Raw genomic sequence first — 18,638 nt, 5'->3', positions numbered from 1 at the left:
ATAGACTCTCACTAGCCTCCCTCACAGAAGAGGACACTGAAGCACAGATGGACCTGTATGCTCCCCCGAAGTCACAGTCAGGAAGGGCTGGAGCCTGGAACACATGAGGGTCCCCCAGCCCTCCCCCCGGCCCACAGCGGCCCTCGGAGCCAGTCCCGGGGTGGGGGGGTGGGGGGGCCACACACCCGTTTTGTCTGCTCCAGTTGCTCAGCCAGCTCCTCCACGGCCTGCGAGTGCTTCTGCCTCATGTCCTGGATCTGGGCCTCATGGGTCCTGGCCTCCTCCTCAAGGGTCTTCTTCAGGATGTTCACTTCTTGTTCACGTTTGGACCTGAACAGAGAAACGCCTTCAGAAGGGAGGCCAGGGCCCAGGAGCAACGCTGCCCTGGTGGCACAGAGTCTGGTGGGGAGCACTGGCCACCCCAGGCAGGCTTCTGCCTGCTGGCTTCCCTCCTCAGCTGTCCATCCTGTAGCACAGGCTCACAGACACACTTTTTTTCCTCTCCTTTAAAAAAAGTAACATAGGCCTTTTAGCCAAGGAATTGGGTTTTATTCTAAATATGGGGAGCCAGGAGTAATTTGTTAAGATCTTTATTTTTTTGGCTGCACCACAAAGCATTCTGGATCTTAGTTCCCCTACCAGGGATTGAACCCATGCCCCCCTGCAGTGGAAGCACCGAGCCCTAACCACTAGAGAGCCAGGAAGTCCCCACAGACATGCCTTGTAGGGACTTCTGTAGCCTTTCAGCCTTAAAGCCCACCCTTGCCTCAGCCCAGCTCCAAGCCAGGTTCTTCAATTCTAGGGAGAAGCTGCTGAGGCACCATCAGCTTCCATCTGTTCTTGTTCAGTCACTAAGTCGTGTCTGACTCTTTGCAACTCCATGGACTATGTCACACCAGGCCTCCCTGTCCCTCACTATCTCCCAGAGCTTCCAAGCTCCATGACAACAGGCCACACTGTGTGTGTGCAGAGGCCTGGGGTCCCCCTCCGAGGCCAGAGCCTCCGTCTCCCTGCAGCACCCCTCCCTCCTCAGTGACTAGGCAGGCAGCCGCCAGGCACACCTGAGCTCCTGCTGCGCGGCCGTGGAATCCAGAGTGTCCTCCAGCTCCGTTTTCAGAGCCTCCAGCTCTTCCCCGAGGTCTCGTTTCTGCTTCTCGGCTTTATTCCTAGCAGCACGCTCAGACTCCAGGTCTTCTTGGAGCTCCGAAATCTGAGATTCCAGCTCCCGGATCTTCTTCAGGGCCATGTTCTTCTGGGTGGTTTCTTCTTCCACTCTGCCAAAGACAGCACCAACGTCAGGATGAGGTCGCTGTCACCTTCAGAGAGCAGAGTCTGCAGAAAAGGCTTAGAGAGGTGCGGCCAAAGCCACTCCTGGTGGTGCCAATCATAGCCCCTTAGGAGCTCTTCTTGGCACAGACACTAAGGCATCCGGAAGACTTAAGGGCTATTCCACTTGGAGAATTCAAAAACCTCATAGAGGGAAAATTTCATTTTCCAAATTAAGCTTCAGTGCTTTAAACATTTTTTAAAATTAAAAAAAAAAAAAAGGAAATAAAATGCTACAGTCCATGATTACAACAACAAAGTAGAGACACAAAGGTGCTCTGGACTTAGGGTGATAAACGAACTTCACAGCAGATTCATGAGTTGTAACAAAGGTATCACTCTTGTGGGGGCAGTTGCTAATGGCGGGTTCTTGGGAAATCACTACAACTTTTGCTCAATTTTCTTATGAACTTAAAAATGCACCCCCAAATAAAATCTATTTTTAAAAAGCATACTTGTAGCCATGAAATTTTATAAAAGAAAAAACTGCTGTGATTGGATGACTAGGCTTGTAGATGACTTTTGGGAGGGATTACAGATGACCAAGAAGCCCAGACTGCACTTTCAGTGAACAGGAAACGCTTTGCTGTAAGCTAGCTTCCCAGACAACAGTGGAGCGCATACCCGCAGTTCACTGATGCACCAAGAACCACAGCAGGAAGCCTGCCGAGAATGCAGGCACTGGCCATCCGGCCTGACGCTCTGACCCTCACCTGGCCAGGGCGGCCTGGAGCTCCTCCTCCTTCTTGGCCAGCTGCATCTTGAGCTCGGCAATTTGAGCCTGCAGCTCGGCGATCTGGTCATTGAGGTCGGTGGAGTCTCCCTCCAGCTTCCGGCGGGTCTTCTCCAGCTCCTGGCGCTGCTTCTCCTCTCTTCTCAGGCGTTCTGAGAAGGAAGAGTGGAGAGATGCCAACAGAGTCCTCAGTGGCTTCTCTTTGTCTTCAAATCTTACATAAAATACCAGGCTTCACAGGGAGTGGCTGCCGTGTCTCAGGTCTGGAGGGCAGTGGCTGGATGCCACAGGCCCCGAGAGACCTGCTTGCCACCCCAGCTCCTGGCAGCGAAGCCCATCTGGTCCTCGAGTGGTGGGTGCCCCAGCAACCCCAAGTCCAACAGTCCCTGTGCTCCCCATTTACCCTCCAGGTCAGTGATCATCGCCTCATGCTTGTTCTTGAGTTTGGCGAGGCTCTTTGATTTCTCCTCCTCTTCCATGAGGTTGGTGGTGAACTCGGCTATTCTGTCTTCCAGCAGCTTCTTCTCCTGGGGGGCGAGGTTGGGTCAGAGCTAGAAGTTAGTTGAATGCAGAAGGCACTGGGTCTCCTCAAGCATGACTCACCCAGACACTGAGGTCTGAATGGAGGGGTAGGACCTTAAACACCTCGTCAAGTGCATTAGGATTTCCCAGATCAAAGGGGTCATTGTGAAAGTCACTAGCTCCTCTGAAACAGCTGGGTAAGCTTCCTTGGAACCCATAAACAGGGTGTCCAAGCCCTTTCCTAGGTCTGCATTATCCCTTTCTACTCAGGTAAAAAGAACTTCCAGGTGATGGTGAGTGTCAGAGAGAATTTGGGGCAGGAAGGCGCTACATTCTCTATGCCTGTGACCTCGCCCTTCCTCATCCCCTAAAGTGCCCCTGCTCTTCTCACTTTCTGCTTTGTGTGGCCACCACTGGAGTCCTGATTCCACAACAGCGACCACACAGCCTGCTTACTCCCCACGTCACAGGCTTCCAGACAGCCATCCTGCCCTGCAAAGCTGGCCACCCCATCCTCCAGAGATGAAGGTCAGCATCCCGACGGTGTCTCTCTCACTTCTCTAACGTGATTCCCAGCTCTCATCTGTGGCCTGGCAGACGCTGATAGGGGCCCGGCCACCGGCCTCACCTTGGCCAGCTTGCAGTTCTGGTCCTCCATGATGATCTGGTCCTCCTCCAGCTTCTTCAGCTTGGCCTCAGTGGTCACCTTCTCCAGTTGAAGCTTCTGCCGGGCGCTCTCCTCCTCCTCCAGCTGCTCCTCCAGCTCCTGCCGTGAAGCCGGGGCGACCGTGAACAGATGGGTCAGGGCCCAGTGCCCACATGTAGGGTCACGTATTTAAAACTGGGGTGCGGGGATGAGAACCCCAGATCCCAGTTCCAACACAGGGTCATGTATTCTGAGGGGCCTCCTCTAGTGAGAGTCCACCCTCCGCTCCTCAGACCAGCCGGAGTGATCACAGAGGATGGGAATTAAATTGGATTCAATGCTCAGCGGGGGCAGGTCTCATGGACACCTAACACGTGTGTCAGAAATAATGAGCCAGGGAATTCCCTGGCGGTCCAGTGGTTAGAAGTCTAAGCTCACTGCCAAGCACCAGGGTTCAATCCCTGGTTGGGGAACTAAGATCCCACAAGCCACGGAGCATAGCAAACAAACAAACAAAATGCCTCAAAAATAACACCTCCCCAAGGCTGCCCCCAGGACAAGAACTGTCCTCCCACAGCACTTGGGATGTCCCTGCTCCCCGCCCGCCCCGTCCCCCCTCCCCTCCTGGGTCCAGTCTGGCCCGGCCCCTCCTCTGGGCACCTGGATGTTCTGCTGCATCTTTTTCTTCTCGGCCTGCAGGTGCTGGCAGCGCTCCTCCTCCTCCTCCACCCGAGCCTCCAGGTCATGGCAGATCTCTTCCAGCTCCTGCTTCTTGGCCGTCAGACGGGCGCGGAGCTCCTCAGCCTCGGCACACAGTTCCGTTTCCGCCTGGAGCTGCTCCTGGAGCTGCAGCTTCTCAGCCATGAGCTGCGGGAACATGGGGGAAATGTGAGCTCTGACAGCTGCTTGCGGGCTGCCTGTCCCCGTGGGAGAGCTGGTCCCCAGCGAAGGCTCCTTCTCAGCATGCTTAAGCTGCCAGGCATGTCTAAACATCACATCCTGCATCGAGGAAACTACCCCCCGATTTTCCTTCAATGCCAAGTTTATGCTTTGTCTATGGGGCTTCCCTGGTGGCTCAGTGATAAAGAATCTGCCTGCAATGCAGGAAACCTGGGTTCGAGCCCTCGGTTGGGAAGATCCCCTGGAGGAGGGCATGGCAACACACTCTAGTCTTCTTGCTCAGAGAATCCCATGGACAGAGGAGCCTGGCACGCTGTAATCCGTGGGTTGCAGAGTCAGACACAAATGAAGCGACTAAGCAGCAGCCCCGGTGGCCAGCAGGAGGCAGCACCGCGAGGGCAGAGTCTGCAGACACTCACCTGGGACTGGAGGGTCTCCATCTCTGAGAGCCTGTTCTCAGCAGCCAGCTGCTTCTCCCGCACCTTCACCAGCTCCTCCTCCTTGGCCATCATCTCCTCCTCCTGCCGGCTCACCTGCAGCAGCGGCTTGACCTAGGAGAGGAGGTGGAGGAGACAGCTCAGGGAAAGAAGCCCGTCCAGGCTGAGAGTTGGGGGTTTTCCCCTCACTTGGGGAAGCGCCAGGGCATGAGAGCGAGGGGCAGGCAGGCCACCGGGCGGAGCAGGTGCCCCCGGGTACAGCTTTTCAGGAAGTCAATCTGGTGCTGTGTGCCATAGGCCACTGACCCACTAATTACATTTCGGGAAAACTAGCCCTGTATGTGCATGAAGACATTCGGGACAGCATTGTTTACAACAGTGAAAATTTAGCAAAGAGATAAAGATCCACTGCCCGAAAAAAGTAGCTAGATAAATTATGAAACATCTCTAGGGAACAGTATGCTGACTTTTAAAAAATTATGCTTATGAAAAAATTTTAAATGGAAAACGCAAAAAAAAAAAGTGCTTACACAAGTCAAAAAGCTCAGCTATGTAAGAAGGTGTATGGTTTACACAGCAGAGATTTAATGGGCGTGTTTAAAAAAAAACGGAATAAATATTGAAACATCTATTCAATATTGATGTTGGCTCAAGGTTGAAGGGATTATAGGTGAATTTTTACTTTCTTATTTATCCTTTTTGTTGGTATAGTGTTTTGCAGTTACCAGAAATTACGTACCATAAACAAAAGTAGCTTGACCGACTTTAAAATACAAGAGAATTTTTTTGTAAAGGCTAGGGAGGACGGGGCCACTGGGTACAGACCACAGTCTCCTGGGTGGGCAGCAGTGCTATCACATGGGACCGTGGTGGGCAGGCGGGGCCCTGACATCCCAGAGCTGCCCTCGGAGCCGCCCCAGCCCAGCCCCACGGCACCTCGGCTGTCCACGCTGGACACACGCCCCAGCTCACACCCCTCGAGATCCCTCAGGGCAGGACCATCCCGGCTCAAGTTCTGGGCCCGGGGACACAGGGGCAAAGTGCCAGCCCGGGGCCCGAGCCCCACAGGAGGCCGGCGTGCGGCCCGCTGGTCCCTCTGCCGCACGGAGCCCCCCCAGACCCACCTTGGTGAAGAGCCGCCACCACTGCCAGTTGCGCAGCTTGAGGTAGGCGGCGCAGTTCCTCTGCAGGACCTTCATGGCCGTCAGCTGCTGCTGCCGCTTGGCGAAGGCCCTGTGGGGCGAGGGTCACGGTCAGCGCCTCCAGGCGGGGGCGGGCCGGCCAACCTCCCTGCCCACAGTCCTGACCTCGCTCCCGGGGGATTTACTGGAGGGACCAACCCCTGCCGGGAGCACTTCAAAACAGATGTGGGGGGAAGGAGGCCGGCTTGGGGTTGAGTCCTACAGGTGAGCTCGCAGAGGTGACCAGGATAAGGTCACAACCGCCTTCCTTCACTAAAGGGTGAGTGAGGTCGCTACAGAGGCAAGTGTAACCCCTGGTCATTAAGGCCACCTGTCTACTGCAGCTCCCCACCCTCGTGCCACCCACAATCTTGGGGTTTTTGTTTGGGGGGAGAACGTCAGCAGCTCATGTCCTGCAAACGTCCATCTATCCAAACACCCACACTCATGCTGTCCCCACAACGCTCAGAGCTCAGGCTGGAACAGAAGCCCCAGAGCCCAGACATAGAGGAGTCAAGGGGCAAATGCGTAGCTACCCTGCCCACTGTCCTGCACAAGCCTGCCCCTGACCCATAGGAGCTGCTGGGACTCAAGGGCACCTCCTCCCTGGAGCTCAGGGTCCTCTGGGTGTCACCCCTACAGGACGGACACAGGGAGGAACAGTGGGAGGCAGGGGTTTCCTTGGAGGGAAAATCTGAACACAGTCACCCCTCCCACCTGCTCACTTTAAACCTCAGGCAGAAATCCAAGAAGCAGGGTGAAGGAAAGCCACGTGGCCTCCCCGGGGGACACCTGCCGGCATGAGGGCACCCAGGCCCCGCTTCCTCAGTGCCCTCTGCTATAGGAGAGCTGGGGGGTCCCGATCAAGGTGTGGGCATTCCAGGACTCACTTCCTAGCCAGGTAGCCCCTGCAGCAGGCCTGGAAGCCGATGATGACGTCCGTGATCTTCAGGTCCCGCTCCTCCTCCAGGTGGGCCAGCACGCCGGCCCGGAAGAAGACCTTGCTCTGGCCGATGCGGTACAGGTTGCTGTCAAGCTCCAGGGCTTTGATCTAGAGGAGGAGAGCCGGCTGCTGACCACGGGGCACCCTGGCCACACAGAGCCCTGAAGCAAGGCCAAGGCCGGGGCAGGGGCCTGGAGCCAGGATCTGCCCTGCTGCTCTGCGGGCAGCCTTCTCCTGGTGCAGGGAAAGTGGGGCTGGGGAAATGCCGGGAAGGGGCAGGTGGGGACCAGCAAGGGGCAGGTAAGGAATCAGACTTGCAGAGAAACACAGGATCTCAGCCCTGAAGGGACCCTGTAGGTCTCCTCTTTCTTCTCTGCCCAACCCCCTCACTACAGGTGCCTGTTCTACAAGCACCCAATCAGGTCACCCTCTTAGCAGAGGTGGTCAAGCATCACTGCTTTGTCCAAGCCCAGCACCAACTCCAGCTCAGACCAGGATCAAATACTAACTAGGTGACCCCAGGCCTTAACCTCTGTGGGCCCATGTTTCCCGGGCTGTAAAATGGAAATAATGGCTTCTTTAATTAAAAGGTAAGTTAACAAAGCAAATAAATAGCACTTCCTTCCTAGCAGAGCTGTGGGAATGAAACCAGAGAAGGCACAGAAGGCACTGAGCATGGGTCACACGTGGGACCACTGCTGAATGAGCTTTAGGCAACATGTCGTTACTGTCCCAGGGCTGTTTCGGTACAGTACCAAGGCTCTCTTATTAAGCCCACTGGCAAGGGTCTGTCTGTCCATCTGTCTGCCTGGGAGAGAGGGGATTTAGAACAAGCTCCAAGAGGCAGAGCCTTGAATAGGGTAAGAGGAAGGAATCTAGGGCCCTTGATGCCCAACGAAAGGCCCTGCAGGTCTGGAAGAGGCCCTGGGAGAAGGGCAGGCCAGGGAGGGCAGAGCCATCGCCAGTGCCCCACCTCCCGTCATGATGAGCCTGGCCAACTCTCTTCCCTACAGGGCTGGACGGAGGGGACCTGCTTATGTCTAAAGGAGGGACAGCCCTCACTGGCCAGCAGCTGAGTCTCCGGACAAACAGTGGCCCAGACATGAGCTAGGGGCGCACCTCTGTCCTTCACACCTCCCTTCCACCTGGTGACAAGCATCACAGAGCAGGGACCCGTGTCTCCTCCCTCCTTCTCTAGGCTCCACCTCCCTGTCCCTTACAGGGCAGCTCTGACCAAAGGTGGTATTGAATTATTCTTCCCTTTTCTCTTTCCTCCCTGATGCCCACCCCAGCCCATCCTCTGCTGACTCTCTGGCAAAGATGCAAAGTATAGAAAGAAAGGGGCACTGGCTGCTGACCCCTGGACACATGAGACCCACCTGGATGCCTGCCTGCAAAGCAGAAAAATGACCGAGTGGGCAGAGCCCCAGTGTGGCCACCTCGGGGCCTTCATTCACTAAGCACAATCCAGTGCCCATTGCCCGTCAAACACTGGCCAGTGGTGGGAAAGAGAGAAAAGGGCCAGAAACTCGGCCTCTGCTAGCTTTGGGCCAGTCGTGGGGCCCTGGCGGTGAGCTGCCCCATGTGAAGGTGAGAGGAGATGGGAGCAACAAAGAACCAAATGTGGCCAGAAGGAAGGGTCTCTGCCTCACACCACAGCCTTGCTATCTGAGCCCTGGCCTCCTCCTCTGCACACACCATCCTGACCACCTGATGCTCAGTGCCCCTGGCAGAACCAGAACAGGCTCACTGGAGGAACAGGAGAGCACAGGCATTGACAGATCCAAAGGGGCCTGACCAGGCACGTGGGCGCTGGCCCCTCAGGTGTGCATACCAGCCACACGTCACCCACCAGAAGAGCCCACTCACCATGAGCACACATGCCTGCTTCCCGTCCATGAAGCCCTTAGGAATGGAATTTGGAGTCAGGATCTCGTATCTGAGGAGGAAAAGGGCGGCAGGTCAGTACACCCCCTTGCTCGGATTCTATGTGGCCTGGAATATCCGTGAGACGAGGGCCGTCCCTACAGTGGAGCAGGTGTAGGATTCTTTCCACAGAGTGTCCGAGGGAAAGGGGACACTCAGTGAATCATATCCTGCTCTTTCCTGAGGCTGAATGGCATGAGGAAGGCCTGGTGTTTTCCAGAAAGTGAATGGAAACTTGTGTCAGACTGTTTCATTCACTTATGGGTGAGCTCTGAAGTGGGCTTACTAACTGCTAACCAGCACCTGCATCTTTAGCCCCAGAAGTTTTTGAAATTAAATGTCTAGTTTTACAAATATCATCTGATACAAATCAGAAAATGCCTCATGACCTCATGATTAGAAAGATATGTGGAGTTCAGGCATTATTAGAAAAAAAATCAAGTCAAGATATGTCTAAAGCCACTGTTTCCCACTTCCAAACATGTCCTCCATATTTGTTACCAAAAAAAAAAAAAAAAGAAATAAATGGCATATATTGAGTACAAAGAGAAAACCATTTGCTACAGAACGTTTTCCTAACAATCTCTATGTAACAGACCACAATTGGTGAACACAGCCAGACCTGTCTCTGCTGAGATGCTGCAGAGAACCGCTAATCAATGGGGTGGTACAAGAAATTAACCAGAGTGCTGCAATAGACAGCAACCAGGGCTAAACACGTCATTAGGTAAATAGGCTGGTGTCACGACTGTCCCCCCTCCGCATACACAGCAGACATCCAATTCCATTGACTTTTTTAATACTCAAGGCTCCAGCTGATCCTCCTTTAATGTCTTTTCAGAGCTCCTCTAATTATAGCAAACAGCACCAGGCCCCGACAGTGACTGGGAGTGGAAGCCAACAAGATAACTTTCATTTTAGCAACAGAACAGGAAGTCCTTCCTCATGTGGAGGGTGGCACAGAGGACCCCAGCTCAGTGTGGATGAGGAAATGGCTCCCCCACTAAAGGCTCTGCACTCACCTCTGCCGGAACTCCTGGAAGACCACGCGGTTGGGGAAGCCCTGGCGGCAGATCCGGATGCCTTCGAGAACCCCGTTGCAACGCAGCTGATCCAGCACCAGATGGGGGTCCAGCTTGCCGGCCTAGGGAAGAAATCCACGCACGTGCTCTTCCTGTATGCCCAGGGACTGATGGAGAGAGGGCAGGCCCCTCTGGATGCAACAGGGCAAACGCCCCCCAGGAAGGAGCAGTCACTGCCCGCCCACCCATAGTATTGACAGCTCAGTTACATGATCAAGGTCTGAGAGGCAGAAACGCAGGCTACATGAGCAGGCTGAACCCTAAGAGTGCCCGAACCACCCTGCAGGGTGACTGAACCACGGGCTCTGTGTGCCACGGGTGAGGGGTTTCTGCTCAGGGAGACAGACAAGGGCTGGGCAGCCCGCGCCACACAACCAAGCAGCCGCACCTTCTTCTCGTGGTTGGGGATGATGCAGCGGACGAAGTTGGGGTTGGTGTTCCTCAGCGTGGCCATGAGTTTGGCCAGCTGCTCCTTGTACAGCTGCCCCACCGTGCGGAACATGCCCTTGCGCGTCTTGAAGGCCCCAGGCATTGCCGTCTCCGACATGCCAGCCACCTGGTCCAGGCCAATGATGCGGTCCACTGGAGAGAGCAGGCAAGAGCATGTGAGTACCCGGCAGTCCGGGCCAGGGCCGAGGGGCGGGACAGACAGACAGGCCAATCTGGTCAGAAAAAGAGGAGACTACAGAATGCAGTTTCTACTTGGAACATACAAAGCAGGCTAAGGTCATCTCCAAAGGGTGACAGCAAAGGTGACCTTGTGAGCAGGGAGGAGGGAGGAGGAAGAGGTTTGGAAAGATCGCAGAGCCGGAAGTGGGGAAGCACATTCGTGAAGGCTGACTCCACGTTGTCACTTATCTCAGCCACCCTGGGATGCTCCCAACCCAGAGACACAAGAGCTGACGATGCATCCTGGAGGAGTGAGCTGAGCTGGTCCACTAGCCTGGCTCTGAGGAGGTGTTCAGACTTGACTGGCAGGAACCCGACAGTCCATTCAGTCATTTGAAAAAAGCAGACCAGTATCCTGAACTCACACTGACCACTACCTGAAAGCACTGGGCTAGGTCAGAAGGCAGGAGCTCTAAAGCTACTCGGCCATCACCTGCAGGAGTCTGGCCCACGCTCTCTCTGTCAGCAATCCCCCCACGCAGAGCTCTCTACATCAGGGGCCTAGAGCAACATGCACGGTGCCAGGGCAGAGTTCCAGAGAACCACCACTGCCCATGGCTACCCCAAAGGCCGAGGATCCTTCTCCCTCTCAGGTCTCACTTGGTCTCCAAGATCACAGGTCTTTCTCATCTAAACCAACCCTCCACGGAAGCAGCCCTCATCACCGTGGCTCCTGCCCAGAACAATGAAATGAACCTCCTCCTCCCAGGCAAAAAGCAAATGATGAACAAGCCCAACCTAAGTGGCCAGTGATCTGAGGTCAGGCTTACACCAGAGCCAGTATTAAACTTAAAGACTTCCATCGCTGGATGCAAAAGTTAAGAATTCTACAACAAAGTCAGGTTCTTGTTCCTTTGTGGCCAGATCTCTGTTATTTATTTGAAAGCAACAGAAAAGACAGCTGCTCAAGAGGGAAGCCAAGAGTAAGGATAGACCCAATGAACCCCTCAGTTAAAACGGGAGGCAACTGTAGCTCTTGCAGCCCCCACAGGGCCCCTCTGGCCACCAAAGGTGTCTTGGGACTGGGTGGCTTGTGAAAGTCACTCAGGTTGCCCAAGGGAAGGTTGAACATGCCCCAAAACAACTGGTCATTTCATGTGAGGGTATCCTGGCCCCAAAAAACCCTGCCCAGGAGGAGAGGTAACTGCTGCATAGACACACAGGTGCCCTTGTCAGCACTGAAGTGTCTGGGCCCACACACGCACACGCGCACACATGGCAGTGCACACAGCACCCTGTGCTGAGACACAGCAGCCATCACACATACACACACACACACGCACACGCATGCACACACGCACATACACGCAGCCATCACTCATACACACACATGCACACGCATGCACACACGCACATACACACAGCAGTGCACACAGCACCTTGTGCTGAGACACAGCAGCCATCACACACATGCACGCACATACACATGCACGCACACGCACACACGCACATACACACAGCAGTGCACACAGCACCTTGTGCTGAGACACAGCAGCCATCACACATGCACACACACGCATGTACACACACGCACACACACGGCAGTGCACACAGCACCCTGTGCAGAGACACAGCAGCCATCACACACGCACACACACGCATGCACACACACGGCAGTGCACACAGCACCCTGTGCTGAGACACAGCAGCCATCACACACACGCACACACACACATGCCCACACACACGGCAGTGCACACAGCACCTTGTGCTGAGACACAGCAGCCATCACACACGCACACACACGCATGCACACACACGCACACACACGGCAGTGCACACAGCACCCTGTGCTGAGACACAGCAGCCATCACACACACGCACACACACACATGCCCACACACACAGCAGTGCACACAGCACCTTGTGCTGAGACACAGCAGCCATCACACATGCACGCACACGCATGCACACACACGCACACACACGGCAGTGCACACAGCACCCTGTGCGGAGACACAGCAGCCATCACACACACGCACACACACACATGCCCACACACACAGCAGTGCACACAGCACCTTGTGCTGAGACACAGCAGCCATCACACACATGCACGCACACACGCATACACACATGCGCGCACACACACACACACACAACAGTGCACACAGCACCCTGTGCTGAGACACAGCAGGCATCCAAGCGGTGAGATGCCGCCTTCACGAGGGGAGTTCTGAAGGGGACGTGGACTGTGAAACAATTTCTTTTTCTCCTTTTAAGATCTATAACATGAAGCTGTCAATATCAAACCACAGCCCAGTTGTGCCTGGCTTTCTACTGGAGGCCTGTGATGGGGAGGGGACCGGAGCCTGCGCATAAGCCCAGGGCAGAGACCAGGGAAGGAGCACAGGCAGGCAGGAGCAGCCAGGCAGAGCAGGCAAGCTCAGCAGAAGCACCAGTCACGCAGCCCGGGGTGCAGCACACGTTGGCGCCGCGCCAGGCGGCCAGTCACCTGGTTCTAGGTGGAGGATAGGAAAGCGCTGATAGAAATAGGCTCTCTGGGTGCTCTGCATCTCTGCAACAGAGAGGTTAAAGCAAAACCCAGGCAGAGAGAAGGAGAAACTGGCAGAAACAAGGAAAAGAACAGCTTCCAGAGGTACTGGCTATCAAGGAGATGCAAGAAGGCAGTGAGGAGTTGGATGGAACCTGGGTGGCCTGGTGCTGGGCCACCACACCACCCCCTACAAGGGAAAGGTCTGTGGCTTCAGAGCCTGGAGAAGCCTCTGCCCCAGAGGAAGTGGCTATGTGCCATGTTCAAGGATGCTTGGGGCTCATGCACACCAGGATTCAGGGACAGGGTGACCCTCGGGGCTGAAGGAGCCCATGCTCCTGGGAGCCAAGTGGGCACAAACCCTCTGACCTGAGCCCTGCCCTCAGCCAGTGGCCAGGAAGGGAAAGGGCCTAGCTGTGGGCACGGGGAGGCAGGCTGAGGGTCAAGGGCGTACCATCCTTCCACAGCTCCGAGACAAACTTGTCAGAGGACTGGTGCAGCAGTGTGGCGATGTTGTCGTTCAGCGGGTCCATGTTCTTCATCAGCCACTCATCGGCTTTGTAATCCACCTGTAAGATCGGACCTTGAGTCATAGGCTGCTCAGGGCACACTGGTGCACGCAGCCTCTATGGCAGCAGGCTGACCCCATGGGTGGAAACATCAAAAACAGCGAAGACCCTCAACCTGGTATTTTCATCCCCATGAAGGAAATAATGATTGACCAGGGTGGAAGCCTCCACGAGATGTTCTCTGCAGAGTTACGTGAAGGCAAAATATTTAAACGGCACCAACGTCTGGCTGCAGGGAACAGGCTAAGAATTAAGTTGCAGCTACATAGTAGAATATTCTGTTTTTAAAAATGTTTAAGGTAATAGGAATATTGGGGGGGAAATCCTAATAATTCCTTTTAGCAACAGGACAAATAATTTTTGCTTTTTTTTTTTTTCCCAGGATATTCAGGTTTTCTCACAGCATATATTCTTCTCACCTTTTTTGAAATATGTTCTCAATAACAAGAGTAATAAAACATCATATATTGTAACAATACAAACAGAGCAACTGGCCACCACAGCCTGCTTCTTAACCAACACAGTGTAACTCAGCCCATGGTTCCCTCCTGGCCCCCTTCTGCAGGTTTCCCCACATGCAAGGCTGTCAATGATGAGGTGCAAGATGGTGGCGTCTTTCTCCCTAGAGGCAGAATGACCTCCTGGGAGAGGACAAACCCTAGAGTTGGGTGTCTTGGCATCTGTCCCCCTGGGCACGGCCAGCATCCTTGTCCTCTGAGCTGCTGCGGTGCAGGCTGGATGAGGACGCACACAGGCAGTTTCACCATTCAGCCCTTCATGGGCTTCCAAGTGTGCCCAGGTTTTGTATCACCTACAACAGTGCAACAAAAGCCTGCCTGCGTTTCTAACAAAGGTGGCGGGAGACATCGGCATTCGGGGGGCATGACCTTAGGTAACCAGAAAAAAAGAGATCTCCCTAACAATTAGTTTAAAATCAAGAGTGGCTTCAACAGCCTTAGGAGACAAAGGAGATAAGCAGGGGAGGCCAAACAGTACAGGGCCACGTGCAGAAGGGTGGGAGAGGACCACGGGTGGCTTGGGAGCACCAATGTGACAGCACAAGTTTCTCATCACCGATCCTCACTGATGGGGAGGCTGAGGACCAGCTCATCACACATCCAAGTTAGACATTCTGTGCAAGCAACACAACTTCCTGAGAAGAACTAGCTTTAGTCTAAGCTTGGACCTCTGCAGGCTCAGGACACCCCTGTTCGTCCGAGCCCTGGGATCAAGCCAACTGGAGGATGTCTGACAGCTGGAATGAAGACAGCTCTGCTACTTCCTGGCTGGTGATCTTGGCAATAACAAAGCCAACAACACCTACAGGCAAGGCTCTCACCCAGGGGACAATGTTACCCTCCAATCCCACCCAGCAGATGTTCCAGGATGTCTGGAGACACTTCTGGTTGTCACATGTAGGAAGGGCGCTACTGACCTCTGGTGGGGAGAAGACAGGTCTGCTGCTAAATATCCTACAACAAGCAGAAGTGTCCCTGACAGTAAAGACTGATCTGGCCACTGAGGTGGGCAGTGTGGAAGCTGAGAGGCCCTGCCCCAGAGCACTGACTGCCCAGCACTGGGCTTTGTGAGCTCCTTTAACACACATTCCCCAGTACAGTGGTGGTCACGTCCAGTTTCCAGATGAGGCAACCAAAGCTCAGAGAGGTGAAGTAACTGGCCCAAAGTCACACAGGAGCAGAGCTCTAATTCAGGCTGCAGAGTCCATGACTTTAGCACAAACAGCATGTCTACACCTGGAAAACGCACTTAATAATAACACACTGCATGACACCAGGGTGTGCGCTCCTCACCTTGCCAGCGTAGTGGATGATGCAGAAATCTGCCTTGTCCTTCAGCTGCTTGGGCTTCTGGAACTTGGGGTGGGTGCCCTGCTCCTGCATCACTTTCTCCACGAAACTCTTGTCCGTGGCTTTGGGGAACCAGCACTCCTCGTCCAGCAGGGCCAGGATGCCAGGAGGGCCTGCCTGGAGGGAGCACAGCATCGCGCAGGTCAGCTTGACCAGAAATCCACCAACTCTCACCCTCGTAAAGTCACAGCCTGGTTTTCAGAAACTCAAGAATCTCACCAGAAGATGGACAGTGCTTTCCTCATACAAGAAAAAAATAAGGAGCACGACTGAAAGCACTCCAATTACAAGTTCTAGCTGAAAAAGAATTTCTGAGGTCTAGGCTATGTCGAACACACCTTAACCCAACAATCCATTGCAAGTTTCTCCCATGAGAACAATGGAAATCACCTGGTGGCTTGATGGGCCATGCAGACCCCTGACCCACGTCCAGAGGATGCCCCTCAACAGGGGTCCTGGCCCCTGGAGCCCCTCTCGGACCCCACTCAACACACAGTGTGTCCACACAACTATGTGGTGAGCGGGGACATTTAGGATAAGGCTCCTGAGGAAGAGAAAGCACCCCAGAGCCCCAAAGCCTTCCAAAGACTGAGTTTATTAGAGAGCAGACTCGGCCACTGTAGGACTGGTTGACATGCCTGGGAACCAAACACCATCTTGTTTGTTGGGAATCAAAACTGATTTAAACAAAAAACTCATCGTCAAAGTAAAACATTCAGTATTAGGATCACAGATGGTTCCGTGCCCAGAGGGGCGGAGCGAGGGGCGGAGCGAGAGGCGGGGCGAGGCGCAGCCAGCGGCTCTTACCGGTTTCTCGATGAGGTCGATGCAGGGCTGCAGGTCGAGGCCGAAGTCGATGAAGTTCCACTCGATGCCCTCGCGCTGGTACTCCTCCTGCTCCAGGATGAACATCGTGTGGTTGAAGAGCTGCTGCAGCTTCTCGTTGGTATAGTTGATGCAGAGCTGCTCGAAGGAGTTCAGCTGCAAGAGGGAGATGGGGTCAGGCAGATCCCTGTTGCTGCCAGCGAGCCCCCAGGAAGGACCCGAGGGGTGTTTGGGCAGAATCTCCTGGGGCCCCACCACGCCGCCCCCTGTGGGCCTTCCCTCATCACACCCACAGCAGGGGCTGCACTGCTGGGGCCTGCGGACCCGCCAGCAGTCTGGTGGAGCCTCTGTATCAAGATGATGTTTTCAAATGCACAAAATAGATCAAAAGAGAAAGAAGTTATCTTGAAATGTAATTATCAAACATGGTAACATAGAAATCCATAGTGCTTCTTAATTAACAAGCACAAGTCCAAGCCATCAGCTACTAGAATCTGAAGTAGAGGTGAATGCAAACGGTATGCATGTATGCCAAGTTGCTCAGTCGTGTCCGACTCTTTGCAACCCCATGGGCTGTAGCCCACCAGGTTCCTCTGTCCATAGGATTCTCCAGGCAAGAATACTGGAGTGGGTTGCCATTCCCTTCTCCAGGGTAACTTTCCTATCCAGGGATCGAACCCACATCTCTTAAGTCTCCTGCATTGGCAGGCAGGTTCTTTACCACTAGTGCCACCTGGGAACCCAAAGAATACAACAACACACAATGACTGCTATGATGTGAAAATATCTGATTTCTACTAGAGACAGAACAGCTGTAGTTGGTGTACTCTGCTGAACACACGACTGAAAAAACTGCATCATATAATGAGAGATTAGTGAAAATAAAGAGGTAATTCTTCCCCCACCCAAGTTCACGGCTCCTCTGAAAACAGCCATGGACCCTACGTTGGAAGAATATCCGAGCTCCTGTAATTACCAGTTTTTGCTGCCTGACCTCAAAGTCTTTATGGGCAGGGACAAAGTCATGTCACAACACTCAAAATAAACATTTGAGAAAACATAAACAATAAACGAACAGGAAGCCCCTGCCTGTGAGGCCTCCTAGAACACCGTCTAGATGGTACCAGTCTTGCCAGCATTTCTCGTTGGGAAAGGGCACTTTGTTTAAGCTTTAAATGTACTCAACTCCTGTCTCCACACAAGCAAGGAGGTGGCCAGCTCAAATTGCTGTGGGACCAAGAAAGGACCCCGGCCCAAGGAGAAGGCAGCCCCAGAGGCTCGGGAGGTGGGAGGGGGCTCGAGGGAGAAGCTCACATCAAAGATCTCGAAGCCAGCGATGTCCAGGATCCCGATGAACGAGGCGCCTTGCCTCTTGGTCTTGTCCAGAGCCTTGTTGATGCGCAGGACCAGCCAGCGGAACATGCGCTCATAGGTGGCCTTGGCCAAGGCCTCGATGGCAAAGTCAGCCTGAGGGGACACAGGGTGGGGCGGGGGGAAGGTCAGACACAGGAAGCCTTTAAGCTCTCATTCCCTTTACCCCAACAACGTCACCTGCAGGGCCCACCCCCAGAAAAATAGCCCCAAAGATGAGGAAAAACCTTCAAGCACAGATAGGTTCACTGCAATGTTATTTATAATGAAAGAAGTTCCAAGAGCCTAAACTTTCAACATTACATGCCAAATGAACTTGTGTGCGTGCATGCTAAGTCGCTTCAGTCGTGACTCTCTGCAACTCAACGGACTATGCCCTGCCAGGCTCCTCTGTGCATGGCAGGAATACCGGAGCGGGTTGCCATGTCCTCTTCTAGGGGATCTTCCCCACTCAGGGATCAAACCTGGGTCTCCTGCATTGGCAGGCAGGTTCTTTATCACTAGTGCTACCTGGGAAGACCCAGAATGAACTTAGAGCTTTGCAAAGACTTTTTTAAAATAAATGGATATGAACTGAGGTATCTACAGAAGAAATGACATCTGAGATGTACTTCAAGTAACACATTTAGGGGTGTGGAGACCAGACTAACCAGGAGCCAAGACCAGCCATGAGTCAGTGACTCCTGAAGCCTGGACCCTGGGCCCAGCTTCCTCCTGCTCTCAGTGCGGGTGACACCACCTGCTCTCCACGGTACCGTGAGGACTCAGAGAGGTGACAGTGCTAACACAGGGGACGCCCCAGGGCAGGCCTCAACGTGGCCCCTGCAACAGTCCTCGCCAAGGAGGTGGCCCAACCCCCCAGCCAGAGGGCTCACCTGCTCCTTCGTCTGCGCCTTCTGGACGTAATCCCGTCCCACCTTGATGCGCGGGGTGAGGATTCCTCGGGTGAAATCGGTCACATTGATACCCAACAGGTGGGATACTTTCTGGGCAGCTAATATTTTTCAAAGAGTAAGGAAGGAAGGGGTAAAAGGTTTTAATTAAACCCAAGAGAACAAGTCCCTCTGCTCAACCTGCGAAAGGTGTGGTAACTGAGTGATCGTTACCAGGACAATCAACCCAGGCCCAGCCCTTCCTCCACAGGGC

General features: G+C 54.1%; 1 protein-coding gene across 1 annotated transcript in view; it reads right to left on the bottom strand.

Moving 5' to 3' along the window:
- The window catches only part of MYH9 (myosin heavy chain 9), an 85,613-nt gene that overhangs the window by 11,158 nt on the left and 55,817 nt on the right, over positions 1–18,638 (bottom strand). The window contains exons 11-27 of the mRNA XM_061125312.1: positions 18,368–18,486; positions 17,436–17,588; positions 16,104–16,277; positions 15,240–15,413; positions 13,314–13,428; positions 10,085–10,278; positions 9,637–9,758; positions 8,558–8,627; positions 6,636–6,796; positions 5,689–5,797; positions 4,547–4,678; positions 3,888–4,094; positions 3,210–3,347; positions 2,463–2,586; positions 2,040–2,211; positions 1,062–1,274; positions 186–330 (exon numbers count right to left, since the gene is read on the bottom strand). Of these exons, the coding sequence (XP_060981295.1) occupies positions 186–330; positions 1,062–1,274; positions 2,040–2,211; positions 2,463–2,586; positions 3,210–3,347; positions 3,888–4,094; positions 4,547–4,678; positions 5,689–5,797; positions 6,636–6,796; positions 8,558–8,627; positions 9,637–9,758; positions 10,085–10,278; positions 13,314–13,428; positions 15,240–15,413; positions 16,104–16,277; positions 17,436–17,588; positions 18,368–18,486 (2,522 nt within the window). The remainder of the gene's footprint in view (positions 1–185; positions 331–1,061; positions 1,275–2,039; positions 2,212–2,462; positions 2,587–3,209; positions 3,348–3,887; positions 4,095–4,546; positions 4,679–5,688; positions 5,798–6,635; positions 6,797–8,557; positions 8,628–9,636; positions 9,759–10,084; positions 10,279–13,313; positions 13,429–15,239; positions 15,414–16,103; positions 16,278–17,435; positions 17,589–18,367; positions 18,487–18,638) is intronic.

This window comes from Dama dama, chromosome 22 (assembly GCF_033118175.1).
Source record: "Dama dama isolate Ldn47 chromosome 22, ASM3311817v1, whole genome shotgun sequence".
NCBI lineage: Eukaryota > Metazoa > Chordata > Mammalia > Artiodactyla > Cervidae > Dama > Dama dama.
Note: the sequence above shows the minus strand (reverse complement) of the source record. Positions and strands in the feature narration are given on the sequence as shown.